This window comes from Gekko japonicus, unplaced genomic scaffold (genome assembly GCF_001447785.1).
Source record: "Gekko japonicus isolate JY-2015 unplaced genomic scaffold, Gekko_japonicus_V1.1 scaffold476, whole genome shotgun sequence".
Lineage (NCBI taxonomy): Eukaryota > Metazoa > Chordata > Lepidosauria > Squamata > Gekkonidae > Gekko > Gekko japonicus.
In genome coordinates this window covers 717463-732146 of record NW_015175984.1, presented here as the reverse complement: position 1 = coordinate 732146, position 14684 = coordinate 717463, and the positions used below count along the sequence as shown (strand labels likewise).

Below are 14684 nucleotides of genomic sequence, written 5' to 3'. Positions count from 1 at the left end.
CCCAGTCAAACCCCCTCAATGCTAAGCATTGATTTAGGATAACCTGTGAAACTAGTTTCACATACACGCGCACACACACTGCAATGCGGGGTAAATCTAAAATTCTGCACACAATTCTGCACCTTGATGGTGTTCTCACACTTCAGAAGGATCACATTCCCCACAACTCAGAGGTTTTCAGCAGGAGGAGGAAAGGAACGGGTGGACCACAACTAGCCCACAAAATTCTCCCATTATGCTGCCAACCTTGTATGTGATATCAGCAGCATTTGCCAGCCAAAGCTTTCTATCCAGTGAACCTGGCAACCGTCTTCCTTGGAGATCCCACTACCTGGATCTGGTACCCCAAGCACTGCGAGACCTGAACTCTGCTTCTGAGCCACAGGACCAAAACAGCTACTATTTGGGTATCTTACAGATTTTCTCCATTCCCTACCCAAATACTGACTGCGTTTGTAAGAATACTCACATTTCTCTTCTCTCACGCCCTAACATTTCCAGCTACTGTGGTTTCGGCCCCAATGAGTCACTGCATTTTCAGTAACAAGACCACCTGGGCCTCTTTCTGACGCAACATCTGTGCCACTGAAGGGCCTCACGATTCCCGTAGAGGAATCCCATGTGGTGGAGAGAAGAAATACACTACACTGGAAGAGGAAAAATCCAGGCAAATGTTTCGGGAGAATATGCAGGAGCAGGATTGAGATCTGTGAGTAATACATAACTTTCCTTAAATATCTTTTTTTTAAAAAAAATGTTCGTAAGCAATGTTTTCCATGGCCAGGAGAAAAAGAGCTACTTGGGGATGTGGCTAAGGGCTTGGGCATGCCCAAATGAGATTACTGACCTTTCCTCTTTGAACTGCAGATCCCTGGGTCATATTCACGATCTGCTTTTCACGGTCCCTTCCTTGAATTTCAAAAGTGGGTAACCATGTGGCACTGAGAGTTGGTGCTTGGGCACATGGTAGTCTATGCGTCTCCCCTATGAGAACCACTCCTGGAATGCTCCTGATCCCAGGGCCTCTTTGTTCACTAACCTTATGTTTTTTCCCAACTTCTCGCTCGCTGTTCTGCCGATCTTTTTTGTCAGGAAAAGGGAACTCTTCATCACCATCAACAAAGGCGTACGGATCCATTTCCGGCTCCTGGTCAGCTGCTATTGCTGCTAGATACTGATTCTTACTCTGATACTGCTGCACCAGTTCTTCGGAGACCTTGAGGGGCTTCCTACATTGCACCATTAATCTATGAAGAAAAGGAAAGGACCTGGTTATGAACGGCTCACTCAAAGCCCTCTGAGTAAGAACAAGAACTGAAAAACCCCTTCAGTCAGCTAAACACTATTTCCTCACATCTGTACTTGCTCCAAGTAGCCCACATAGGGGTTTTTATCCAGTTAGCCAATGAGCAATAGCAGTTAAAAGTATCAGGATTATGGCTGGGGAGACCCAGGTTTTTATCCACACTCAAGCATGAAGCTCCCTTGACGTTGGAGTGGACTCTGTCAGCCTCACCTACATCACAGGGTGGTTGTTAGGAATGGAAGAGGGGAGAACTCCATACACTACCCTGAGCTTCCTGGAGGAAGCAGGGTGGATAATAGAGACAGAGTCCATTTTATCCCCATGGCAGCTCTGCACAGAGAAGGCTGAGAATGTGCAACTGGAACAAGGTCACCAGGGTGACCTTCTTAGCTGACCTAGGACTTGAACCTAGGACCTCTCGTATTTCTGCCATCTATTCCCACTAGAGTTCCACAAGAATGATAAGCAACAAAACATTTCTTATTCCACCTCTCATATACTTTGCTCTAGAGCTTCGTGGCCTATCAGCCAAAAAAAGCAACCCTTATTTACAGGCCTGGTTATTATAGTGAGGGCTGATGTTGGTCTCTCCTTCCAGCACCACGTTAATTGGGACTTTTTGAAGACACCATTCGAGTTTTTTGTGCCCACCTTCACCAGGCTGAAAAGGTGTCCAACAGACACAGTATGTCTGTACTGAAGCTATGGGAAAGGCGGGGTATAAATATTTCAATAAATGAAATGGAGCTAACTTCCAAAGTGGCTGCACATGAAAGTAAGAGCTAAAGGGCCAGGTTAGGTAGGCACAAACACTTGGACCTACTTTGTGGGATTTAAACTCGGTCGCTAAACAGCAGACTCCACCATGCGATATTCATAAACTGCTTTTGAAAGACCTCTCTGCTTCATAGGTGATTTGCGATGTGGCAGCACAGGAAGGAGGGTGTGGGAAAGGAGGCTGGGGGGTTGAGGTTGGGGGGGACATATAATCCTGTATTGCCCCTCGGGCACACAAGACTAGTTGAGTGACTGATGAGATGCTGGCCACAGTTCTCTACTGTCATTCAGCTTTCAGAATGTTCCATTCAACCAGGATAAGAAACCATAAAATTAAAAACAAGAGCGGAGGTTTTGGAATTTCTCCCTTCTCTGCCCCTCTGACAGCAGCTCTACAGCACTCTTGCAAACTGGAGAGAAAGGCAAGGTAGAAAAAGAAGTGAATACATAAAAAGTTACCATCATCCAGTTTTGTTTATTCACTAGCCTGCCTACCTGCCCACGCTTCACTGACGTTAGTCATTTGTGGCCTCGCTGAACCATTTTATGTAAACCTTCTAGGCCTGAAGGCAATTCTTACCCACAACAAACCACCAGGTGATCAACAGTTTACAAGGTCCTTGTCTCTAAAAGGATTACATTGGGATTTATTTGTGTTCTAAACCAAGGCTGGTTTCATTCTTCTGTGGCTTTCTTAAACCCTTTTTAAAAAAACTAGAATCCCTGCGGTGCACTAGTGATGTCTTTAAATCTGGAATACATATTCCAGATCTCTTGACAGTTAAGGCACAAGTCATCTGTGCTGTAATCCTGACCGAGGCCTCTTGTTCAAGCATTCAAAAAATGCCTGACTGGACTGGATTTCCATGCACAAAGATGATGAGCATAAGGGTTCTATCTAGCCTAGCCTTCTCACTGACAGGCCAGTTTTCTACACAGAGGGTCTCCCCCTCTCCACAGAGGAACACTTCACTGTGAGCCCCCACCTGCTGCCTTGAAGGCAAAACAACCAAGACAAACGTTTATCAAGTCTGTGAGAACTAGGCCATGGACAACCGTTCTTATGAAAATAAGCAACCTCAAACACAGGAAGTGAGAGTGAGAAGATGCAGCAGTGCTTTAAACCCTTATTGTAGATGCAAATACACAATGTTTGCCAACAGGGCTCTCTAGAAACTGCTCTTTTCTAAGCCTAAGGTAACCTGAAAATAACTCTGCATGCTGCATTTTTCAACTGTGCGAGGCTTCCACCTGTCCTCACAGGCCACAGAGACTTTCTTGATCAGTTCCCTACATGAGATAGTTCCCTGGATGCTCCCTGAACAGCCAAAAAACTGACTGCAACTGTGATGTTCTCGCAAACTTCTGTGAAGCACCTCGTTTCAAGCTTCTACCTTTCCTCAGCATCCTGGCTGCTGAAGAATCCTTGGCATTTTTGACATGGAACCCCAGTTTAATTCAGGCGCAAAGTCTAGAGCCCAGAGAAAGGCACATCTTGGGCTTTACGATTGCTTCATATGAGCATGGGCACACCCAAACACTGGCCAAGGACATGGGCAGCAGCTGTGAATCATCTTGGGCTTTACGATTGCTTCATATGAACATGGGCACACCCAAACACTGCATGCATGGCCAAGGACATGGGCAGCAGCTGTGAAATGCAAAGGAAGGAGATTAACAGGGTGGGAAAGTTTCATGGAAGGTTGCCTGACCTTCTCTCTCAAAAATCCAGGTAAGCTTATGAGGAACTCCAGAGTTTCCCAGAACACACCTACAATGTCACTGTCCTCAACTGCCCTGCACATGGAGACACTCAGAATACTAGCTTATTAACAAGCCAACAAGGTTCTGTAAATGAGACTGTGTAAAAGACTAACAGACTCAGTGTTCCCTCTAAGCTGAGTTAGTGTGAGCTAGCTCACAGGTTTTTAGCCTCCGGCTCACACATTTTTGTCTTAGCTCACGAAGGATGGCTCCAGAGCAAACTAATTTAAGCAGCAGCCAAATTGCTTGCTCACAATTTTAATGCCAGTAGTTCACAAAGTAGAATTTTTGCTCACAAGACTCCACAGCTTAGAGGGAGCATTGCCGACAGTATCCCTCTATGAACACTTGCCTTCAAAGAAGCTTCAAACCAAACTAACAGGAGATTTTGAAGGTAAACACGTTTCCTTGCCTTCGACTAAGAAAAAAATATAACTAAAGTATTATTTCAGAAAATGTTAAAGGTAAAGGTAAAGGTTCCCTTGCTCGAAAGCCAGTCGAATCCGACTCTAGGGTTGCGGTGCTCATCTCCGTTTCAAAGCCGAAGAGCCAGCGCTGTCCGAAGACATTTCCGTGGTCATGTGGCCGGCATGACTAAACACCACAAGGCGCACAGAACGCTGTTACCTTCCCACTGAAGTGGTACCTATTTATCCACTTGCAATTTCTTGCTTTCGAACTACTAGATTGGCAGGAGCTGGAACTAGAGACGGGAGCTCACTCCGTCATGTGGCACCCGGGTCTCGAACTGCTGACCTACTGACCTTCCACAGCCTGCAGTTCAGCATCTTAAGCACTTGAGCCACCGCAGCTCCTTCAGAAAATGTTACCAAGGAACTAATCAGCTGAAGTTTCAGGATGCGGGATAGTTGTAATATTTCTGGACATTTGATAGATGTAATATTTTTAGACATTTGAAGACATGGGAAAATTGAAATGTGGAGGAAAATGGAAATATATGCAATAATGTCTTACCAACCTGAACTTATTTTGGCTTAACATAAATGAATCAATTATAACTTAGAACACCTGCTCTACCTGACATTTGTGAAATGTAAAAGTATAAATGTATTGGCTTTCTAAAAACAAAACTGCAAATATACTCAATACTAAAGAGAGCTACAAACTAACATAAATAATGCCTTAGCATGTGTATTTTTGGCATCAGAGAGGCAGGAAAAATTAAAAACCAAAAAACAGAACACAAATTTTGTGTGTTCTTTAGACAAACTTTCTCAGTTGCTATAAAACTAGCAGGTTTGCATAGCAAAGTAAACTTTGTAAATAGCAAGTTAAACTTTGTAACATTGAAAGCATCAAACTCTACAACAGATTATCATACATTTTATAGCATATATCTGGACAGAAGTAGTTACATTTAGAGAATACACATATCCTTTAAAATATGTTCCTTGTGTTTACTGTATACACAGGAAATAACCAAAGCTGTAGAGTGTCTTATACAAAGTATGTCATACTACTCATCTTGAACGGGTAAAAAAAAAATTGCCACAGAAAGCATTTTACTCATTCCAAGAGGAAAAAATACTTATTTTTTTTCAAGTACTCCCCAAATTTCCAGTTTTTCTCTTGTAAAATTGAAAAAATAAACATACTTTTTCTTCCAAAATTCTCTGGGTCTTTAAATGTATACTATGACTGGCAGTATGTCTCCAGGGTCTCAGGTTTATTTTATTCCCAGCATCTAGGAACCTACTTTCTTTACACTAGATACATAGGGAACGGAACCTCATACATGCAAAGCATGCGTCCTAAAACTCAGCTGTCTACCACCCCAAAGTTCTAAAAGTATTGCCATTCAGTCTCTCAGAAATCTGAACTCGGGACCTTATATACTCCAAGTGAGAGTCATACCCCTTAACTAACAAAGCCAGACAGAAAGGGATGCCGTCCCTAGCTTAAGACAAAACTCTGGAATGCCCTCCCCACAATACTTCACCTGGTTACTCTACTCTGAGCACCAGCTGGTAAAAGCTGCTCTTTTGACCAGGCTCTATGTTGAGTGCCCCCCCCCCACTTCAAGTATTGGTATTAATAGCGATCTTGCTGCTACTAGACTTTTAAAAATATTTTAAATTCTGCTGCTTATTGGATTTGGGTTTTACTGCTGGTCTTTCATTGTTATTGAATAATGTGCTAATTGGCTTTCATCAGAGAAAACTGGAGGTCTGGCCCAAGACTTAAACTTAGCTAAGAAAGCAAAGCATAAGTATTTTGAACATATTATTATCACAAATATATGTGGGCAGCCAAGTTCATAAAAAATGGTGGGAGGCTATAGTGGACTTACGCAAAAGGCTATTCTATGGAATTCCAAGCCATTTAACCTTGGACAAGGAGTAGAAAATCTTGTATTCTAATAGCGAAGTCAGGATATCTTTGGATTCTTAAATCCAATTACTGAGCTGTGAATGAGCAAAACAGGTCTTTCCACAAACCTGAAAAAGGCCCTAGGTTTGCAGAAAAATGTAAAATCTAAAAAAAAAAATAAACTGGGCAGCTTAAGAAATCCAAAAATGATCTAAGGAGCACCTGTAGCTTTAAGCAACAGATTCCCTTAGTGGCTGTTGCTGGGCAACCACAGTATTCCAGGCTTGGCTCTGTTGGTAAAAGGCAGGGGGTGGAGACAGGGCCCTTTCCAACCCTATTTTAGCCTTTGAGGGAGAACTCATTGGGGCTAGGCCTGGCTAGAGATTTTATTTATTTATTTATAATTCGATTTATATCCTGCCCTCCCCTAAGGCTCAGGGTGGCTAACAATTGGGGCAAAAGCCACAATTAAAACAAGATAAAAACATAACAATGGTACAACAAAGTGCTGGTGTTCTGATGTTCCCAGTTCCAAGATGGGTTCCGGTAGGGTGGATCCGGACCAACGACGTAAGTTCCAAAGCGGCAGATAGCCAGTCTTCTTCCCAGGGCCCGCTTGCACCCTGATGGTATCTCTGCCAATTTTCGGCGATGATGCACTGATGGAACAGTAGTGGGGGCGGCTCCTACTCGAAAGCCTGGCAGAAGAGCTCCATCTTGCAGGCCCTGCGGAACTGCGCAAGATCCTGCAGGGCCTGGATCTCCTCCGGGAGCTCATTCCACCAGGTAGGAGCTGCCACCAAAAAGGCCCTGGCCCCAGTCTTGGCGAACTTGACGTCCCTGAGGCCTGGGGTATTCAAAAGATGTTGGCCCCCCGGCCGTAGTGCCCTTGGGGGAACATATGGGGAAAGGTGGTCCCTTAGATATGCCGGACCCAGAGTTGCCAGCTCCAGGTTGAGAAATTCGTGAAGATTGTGTGATAAAGTCTGAGGAGTGCAGGATTTGGGGAGGGGAGAGGCCTCAGCATGGTATAATGCCACAGAGTCCACCTTCCAAGGCAGCCATTTTCTCCAGAAGGACAGGTGTCTGGGGTTCAATTGTAATTCTGGGGAATCTCCAGGTCATACCTGGAGGCTGGCAACCATAGGCCTGGCAGCAACCTCTAGTGACTTGATGCCACCTGACTTGCATGATTATAGTAGGTCTGCCTGCTCAACACCAGTCGCGCTATGAAAGCCAGTGTGGTATAGCAGTTTAGAGCTTCACATTAGGGTCTGAGTGATCTAGGTACAGATCCCCATCTTGCTGTGGAAACTGACAGGGTGATTTTGAACCAGTCCCATACTTGCAGCCTAACCTACCTCACAGGGCTGTTGTGTGGGGGGGGAAGGAGAAGAGGACAATGTAAGATTCTTTGGTAACAACTGTGTAGAAAGGTGGGACATAAATGAAGTAAATGAAGAATAAATTTCGCTGAAGATGGGAGACAGATAAATGTTGGGTTGGTGAATGACTGAGAAGGAGAGCATGGAAAGAGAGGATATGGGGATTGCTAAGAGGAGGGAAAGGGGTTAAGAATTCCTAGAAATTTGGGGGAGGGTGGGGTTTGAGGAAGAGGAAGAAGAAGAAGAGATTGGATTTATACCCCACCCTTCACTACCCAAAGGTGTCTCAGAGCGGCTTACAAACTCCTTTCCCTTTCCCTCCCCACAACAACCCTGTGAGGTAGGTGGGGCTGAGAGAGCTCTTGACAGAAACTACTCTTTTTCAAGGACAGCTCTTATCAGAACTACGGCTTGCCCAAGGTTATCCAGCCAGGTGCAAGTGGAGGAGTGGGGAATCAAACCTGGTTCTACCAGATTAGAGTCTGCGCACTTAACTACTACACCAAACTGGTGTAGGGGCCCCAGAGGAGTATAATGCTATAGACTTCACCTTACAAAGCGTCCATTTCCTCCAGGAGAACTAGGGTAAATAAATTCCAGGTAGGGGCTGGTGACCACCCGGAAGTACAACTGCTTTCCAGATGACAGAGATCAGGTCCCCTGCAGAAAATGGCTGCTTTGGAGGGTAGACTTTATGGCATTATACCCTGATAAGGTCCCTCCCCTCTCTCCAAACCTCGCCCTCCCAAGACTTTAAATGGGGCTGCACAAAAGAGCCCAAAGCTGGAGGGGCAGGGAGAGTTCCCCCTGCCGGCTCAGCTCTATTGGGTTCCCCTTGTGCAATCCCTTTAAATGCACCTGTCTAAAGGGTCTGCAGAAGAGAGTCCAAAACAGCGGACAAGTAGGGAGACTGCTCCCCACTGGCTCAGCTGTTTTTCAGGCTGTCTTCTGCAGTCCCTTTAAACTTTAAAGGGATTGCACTAGACAGCCTGAAAACAGCTGAGCAGTGGAACGTCTCCCAGACGCTCAGCTGTTTTGTGGCTTTCGCAGGGAACTGAAAGCAGGGATTTAAGGGAACTCAAGAGTCCATTTAAACCCATGCTTTCTCCTCCATCCACAAACTGTTCATGACAGTAGACCTGTCACAAACTTCTGTTCCCACACCACAAACATGGCAAAATTCATGACGAATTTTGCTTCGTGGTTCGGTTCGTGCCCATCCTTATATCCAGTTCTGCTTGCTTCCATACTGCATTCTGAGCTTGAACATCATGTCTGCTTTCTCTGGAGCAACACTTTGCAAAGTGACCACTCCATCAAACTTGGGTTCCACAACACAGACATCCCAATGCACATTCATATGAAAGCAAGTTAGATACAAAATGTCAGAGGCTGGGCTCCTCCAATTCCTAATCTTTGTAAAACAAAAAAATTTCTGCTAACACAGTAAACCAGGAAGTGAACCCCCATCTTGGAAGTGGCTCCTACAGACTTAATTTTGGAAAATGAAATGAAGGCATGCTTACTCTGTAGCTGAAGGTATGCTGTCCTGCCCTGCACATCCCATAGGATCCTCCTTAAATTTTTCATTTGGAAGTTGTGGTGGCAGGAAATCCACATCTTTTTTCTTTGGAACCTTGTAATACTTCCACGTGGAATCTGCTTCCTCCTCCTCTGAGTTCACTGCTGTACCGACATACATTGTGGGCTCTATAACCTCCGGGAACTGTGCTGGGAAAGTCTGAGACAAGCCATCTATCCTGTCTTCCATTGTTTTTGAAGGAACCAAAGGGTCTGGGGTTGGCATCTGATAGAAATGATGGCTCTGGGGAGTGGAGGGAGTCTTGGTTGCCCCTTCATCGGCTACATCGCAGGGGTGAGGACTGAGAGGCGGTGGCTGGGGCGAGTTGGCCATTTCGGTGCCATGCATCTGAGGAGTCTTTGCGATATCACTAGTTCTGAGATTTGAAAACCTCACTTGGTTGTCTGATGTGGCGATCACCAGCCTCTGATTGGCTGTGTCCGCCTCCATGGCAACATCGTCACCGATGGACACGCGGTGGTGAAATGGAGTCAAAGGACGCTTCTGGGGCTTATCTCCTTTCTCTTGCTTCTCGTTAGCTTTGTGCTTTGGAGCTGCTTGCTGCTGTTGGCCCACAGGAGGGACTGGCCCCTGCTGAGCATTTCGTGGTTTGAGATTTTTGTGCCTGTAGTAGGATGGGAAGAGGAGAGTACACTTTAGCACAGAGGTGCCGAACTCATTTGTTACAAGGGCTGGATCTGACATAAATGTCACTTTGTCAGTCAGGCCATGTCTGTCATAAAATGTAATGTGAGGTACCGGAGATATAAACTGTATAAAGGACAGCAGCTGGTAAGTTCTGAGTTGTTATATTCTCACTGCAAGGCCCCATGGCACAGAAAGGGGGGGGGGAGGTGGAAAGGAAAACCCATATGGGCAGACTGGAGAGCCAGTGGTGCAGCACTGGGCAGACGATCCCACGCTGCTTGACTGCAGAAGAGGTTGTCCCGCCATGCTGAAGCCACAATTGGAGAGGCTCCGCCCACTCCCTCCAAGAAGTCTCCTGTTCCCTCCTTTGCACTAGTTGCTCGCGGGCTGCATAAGAGCCCCGGACAGGCTGGTTCCGGCCCCTGGGCCTTATGTTTGACACCCCTGCTTTAGCAAATCACTGGGTAATGGATGATTTGATCTTTAAGTGCCCAAGTCTAATCATGCAACATAGGAGTAAGCTCAATGTACAGGCTCACCGCAGACATAACATTTAAACCATCGTTAATGCTAAGTATGGTATATTCCCTTAACCCTGGTTAAGTTATTAACAGTGCAATCCTAAACAGTTATTCCAGCCCAAGCTAACTGAAATCAAAGGTCTTAGACTGGACTAACATTCCTTAGGATTGCATTGTAAATCCATTAGTAAACATATGGCTTACTACTGCCAAGCTAAGCGCTCTTTCCAGAAAACATCTACAGAGAGGCATCAATGAGTCCTGCTGGCTTCCTCCGTACCAGAGAGGCTAGACAAACCACTTTACCTGTGGTTTAACTATGGCTAATACAGCCAATGTTTTCAAACCCATTTCAAGTTACGGTTTCACATCCAGATTTGTGACAAACCCTTAAACTATGGCTTTAGTGTTCAGCTCTAACACACCTCCCTGTAAGAACCCCTGCAGCAATTCCATTAATCCCAGCAATCCCTCCTATGCCCTCTGCAAGGCATGATGAGATCCACCACCATCTAGCTGCAAGCCCTTTCAGTAGTGGCCCCAGTCACACATAATAGCTTAGCTGAAAACACTAGGAATGCTCTGACCTGTTGATTTTCAAGAAGCTTTGCAAGTAATTGTTTAGAAGACATTTGGAGGAAATGAAGACCTGTAATGTTAGCTTAAGGTTTCAAGGACTAGGTCGATTTTTAATTCTTTCGATTCACTGTTTTTGATTTTTTCAATTTATATAGCCTCCTTCTACCCTCTTAGGAGTGGGAAAGTGGAGGAAAGATATTCCAATAAATGCCCCAATCATGATTAAGCATTGCATATGCCCAAAGCTACAGTAGAAGCCTCTGTTTTACAACTTCAGCCATATGTGATTGCCAGTGAGACATTTACAGTATAGTTCTGATTATTCTATATAAACATGAACACATGAAACTACCCTATACCGATTCAGACCCCTGGTCCATCAAAGTCAGTATTATCTACTCAGACTGGCAGCCGCTCTCCAGGTGTCTCAGGCAGAGGTCTTGCACATCATCGACTGCCAGATCGTTTAACTGGAGATACCAGGGACTGAACCTGGGTAAAGCCAATCGGAGGCTTTACCACTGAGCCAGAGCCTTACATCTAACTCTACAACATCCACCACAAACACATTAGGCTGCTATTGCTTTGCCATTATTAGTCCTAAAAGTCTTCCTGAAGATTCCTTTTTTTCTGCTGCACCGACAACCGGCTGGGATCCATACCTTGAGCAAATGCAACTCGTCCTCTGAGTGGCTTCCACAAACTCCCAGCATGCTATTTTGTCAGCCATCTCCTCTTCACACATGCCATTTGATGTAGCAGAATATTTCCTCCTGTATGTTGTTAAGGGGAGAAAATGACTCTGTTAAGCACACCCCAAAAGGTAAAATGTTAAGTCGTAATTATTTATTGAGCACCATCAACCAGGATTCAGGATTAAGGACATTACGACTTAAAATCTGAGACAAAGGAAGCAAAAGAAAGAAAGTGAGGTGAGGTGAGGGTAAACCAGGGATGAATTGGCCAGGCAACCGCTTCACCCCGGGCACCTCACTATAGGATACCAACGTGAATCCAAAGGCACCCTCTCTTTGGCCCCCATATACATAGTGCCCGTGCCGCTGCTGCTCCAGTTGCAAAGAGAACCTGGAAGAAGAGGAAGGGCTTCCACAACACATTAACGCCCTTCCCCAGATTTTGCCATCACAGATCTCACAAACTTCCTTCTCCCCAACCACAGAGCTTCCCAAAAGCTTTCCCTGTCTTTTCCCTTTGCTCCCACTTGCTGCCTCTCCAGTCTTGGCTACGCGGACAAATTCCAGTGAAATGATCCGGCAGCAAAGAAAGATGGAGTATCATCTCAAGTCCAAACAAGTTCAAGAAGCCAGAGAACTGGCATGATTTTGAACTCATTAATTACTTGCATCACAGACTGCTCCTAAAGATGTCAGGAAAAATTAATTAATCTGGAGGTTACTTGCTATTCGGGGGGGAGAGGAGAATTTAGGAGAAGGGCTGGGCAGAGATGCAATCTGAGCAGACAGAAAAGGCTGGATGCAGAAATCCCACACACCAAGTTTCTCAGAGCCCTAGAAATGTCTTGCTGGTTCCTGGGATTTTTTTGTTGTTGTTGTTCTTCCAGGATAGAGGTACAAGGGAAGAGCAGATCAGGGAGCACAATAGTGCCTTCTGCACAGACATGGTGGCTCCCTGGGTGAAAGTCGAAATGGTGGGGTAAGGCAAGACCAGACAGCTTAGACTCTAGACAGCAGTAATAATACTTAGCATTTATACAGTGCTTTAGAGCGTTCAAAGCACCTCACATATATTTACTTTACAACAACCCTTTAAGGTAGTTCAGTATTACTATCTCCACGTGGTTAACTGTGTGGGAGGGCTAAGTCTGAGACAACGTCGCTTGTCTAAATCCGGAGCTAGCCCAGTATGTGGGGGAGGACAAATTCCAGGGATCCTGGTCACCCACAGAGTCAGACAAGAAATAGGATACGCTTCCCTGTAATGTTTTGGTTAAGAACGTAAGAGAAGCCATGCTGTTGGCCAAAACCCAGGTGCTGTCAGGAGGTTGACCAGCAGGGCCAGGTTGGGGAGGGGGCATAAGGAAGGTTCAGAGGGAATTTTGGTTTGTCCTTGGTTCCCAGCAGCTATGCCCAAGACCCCCTAGTGTCAGCAAGCTGTCATGATTTGTTCATTGTATATATGCTTCACCTGTTGGGACCTCTTAACCTGCAATGCTTTCTGTATTAACTCATATGTTGATAGTTGTTGCCTAGTGACCCCTGCGCATGCTCATAAACGGCAAGCTTGTTAGCGAAATGCAGAAACACTTCAAGGGCAGGTGGGAGATAAGGGAGCTCGCTTATGTCTACGGCTATCGCTCAGAGCCTGGGAACGACGATGTTTTGGAATAACCAAGCCGTTATGATTCCCATTAATTTGGCGCGGTTCTTCCCGGGCGGGAAAGTAACTCATTGGTATAGAGTCTGTTTGAACTTTGTTCATATTACCTGCTTGATGTATTGCACGCCATTCTAAACAGAAATCTTGTTAGTGACACATCTTTTAATAAAGTCATCCTCATGACTGAGAAGTGGCTCATTGATTGATGGTACCATTACACCTAGTAAGTTCATGGCTCATGCAAGAATCAAGACCAGGGACTCCCTGACTGACACCTCAGTCTCTTAGTCACTGTACTACATTCCCCCAACAGAGAATCTCCCACTGCACTAGGCATATAGTGGGGAACCTCAATATGAAGGCCCCAATTCTTGCAGTGAGTTGATCAACAAATTATTGGGGGGGGGGGTTTCACCAGGGGAATATAGATTACCAAGGCTAAATGTAACAGCGAGACCAGAACTTAATTTGGGAAGGGGCGCGGTGTGGAGAACTTGTTTTGTTTGCAAAAAAACATGGCAGCCAGGAGGTTACGGAAGAGGAAGAGGGATTAGGTACAGATCGACTGCAGCGGTTAACAGAGAGGGGATGTTTGGCTTGAAAAGGATGGCAAGAGAACGGGAAGCCGTGGAGGTTTTCTGTCATTTAATGTACCCCCTTCCCTGTCTATTGTTAAATCTGTAGCCTTTAATACTTGCAGCCTTATTTGAACCCTTTAGGGCTTTAGGACCAGTTTTTAGAACACCCCCCCCCACTCAAAAAAAACCCCAACAACCCAAATTCATACTTGTTCTGTGTCCTGTTCATGTAGCACTCTTGCCAAACTCTCTCGACCACATGATTGGCCAGCTTCCGTGGGATTTTGCCCCCATGGTGACTCGTGCTGTCAGAGCTGAATACATCAGAAACAGAAGAAAGCTTCACCCACTTTTGGGCCGAACGAGCGTCAACTAGGGAGGAAAGGAGGGGATTAGTTAAATGGATCTCGGTTTTATTCTTCCCCTCCAGTAAAGCAAACCCCAAGGGAAACGTTTTTATTGCCCAAGAAAGATGATATGTGCACTCAGAATGGACATAAAACCAGAAGCAAAACAGCAGATAGGGGTGTCGCATGCGTATAAGTAACTGAGAACCTTGTAATTTAACAAGGTATTCCTTACAACAACATGGGAGTGATCAGAAAGCGTTTTTAAAAATCCATGTCTGTGGAAATGCATCCGGGCAATTTCAAGAAACTCTAAATTGGGCCTTACCATATTCCTCACACACACTCCTACTTAACAGAGCAATGAAGAGAATAAACAGGTTGCTTACCTGTAACTGATGATCTTCCAGTGGTCATCTGTGCAGTACCACACATGGGTTGGGCGCCTGCGCACAACCTCGACCGGAGAAACTTCTAGAGCTTTGCCTCAGAAAGCTTTTGGCGGGCT

The 14684-nt window shown here is 45.4% G+C and overlaps 1 protein-coding gene across 1 annotated transcript in view; it reads right to left on the bottom strand.

Moving 5' to 3' along the window:
• Positions 1-14684, bottom strand: part of MED13 (mediator complex subunit 13) — a 146913-nt gene that overhangs the window by 42036 nt on the left and 90193 nt on the right. Inside the window, exons 7-10 of the mRNA XM_015426287.1 lie at positions 14039-14201; positions 11556-11666; positions 9090-9770; positions 1040-1247 (exon numbers count right to left, since the gene is read on the bottom strand). Of these exons, the coding sequence (XP_015281773.1) occupies positions 1040-1247; positions 9090-9770; positions 11556-11666; positions 14039-14201 (1163 nt within the window). The remainder of the gene's footprint in view (positions 1-1039; positions 1248-9089; positions 9771-11555; positions 11667-14038; positions 14202-14684) is intronic.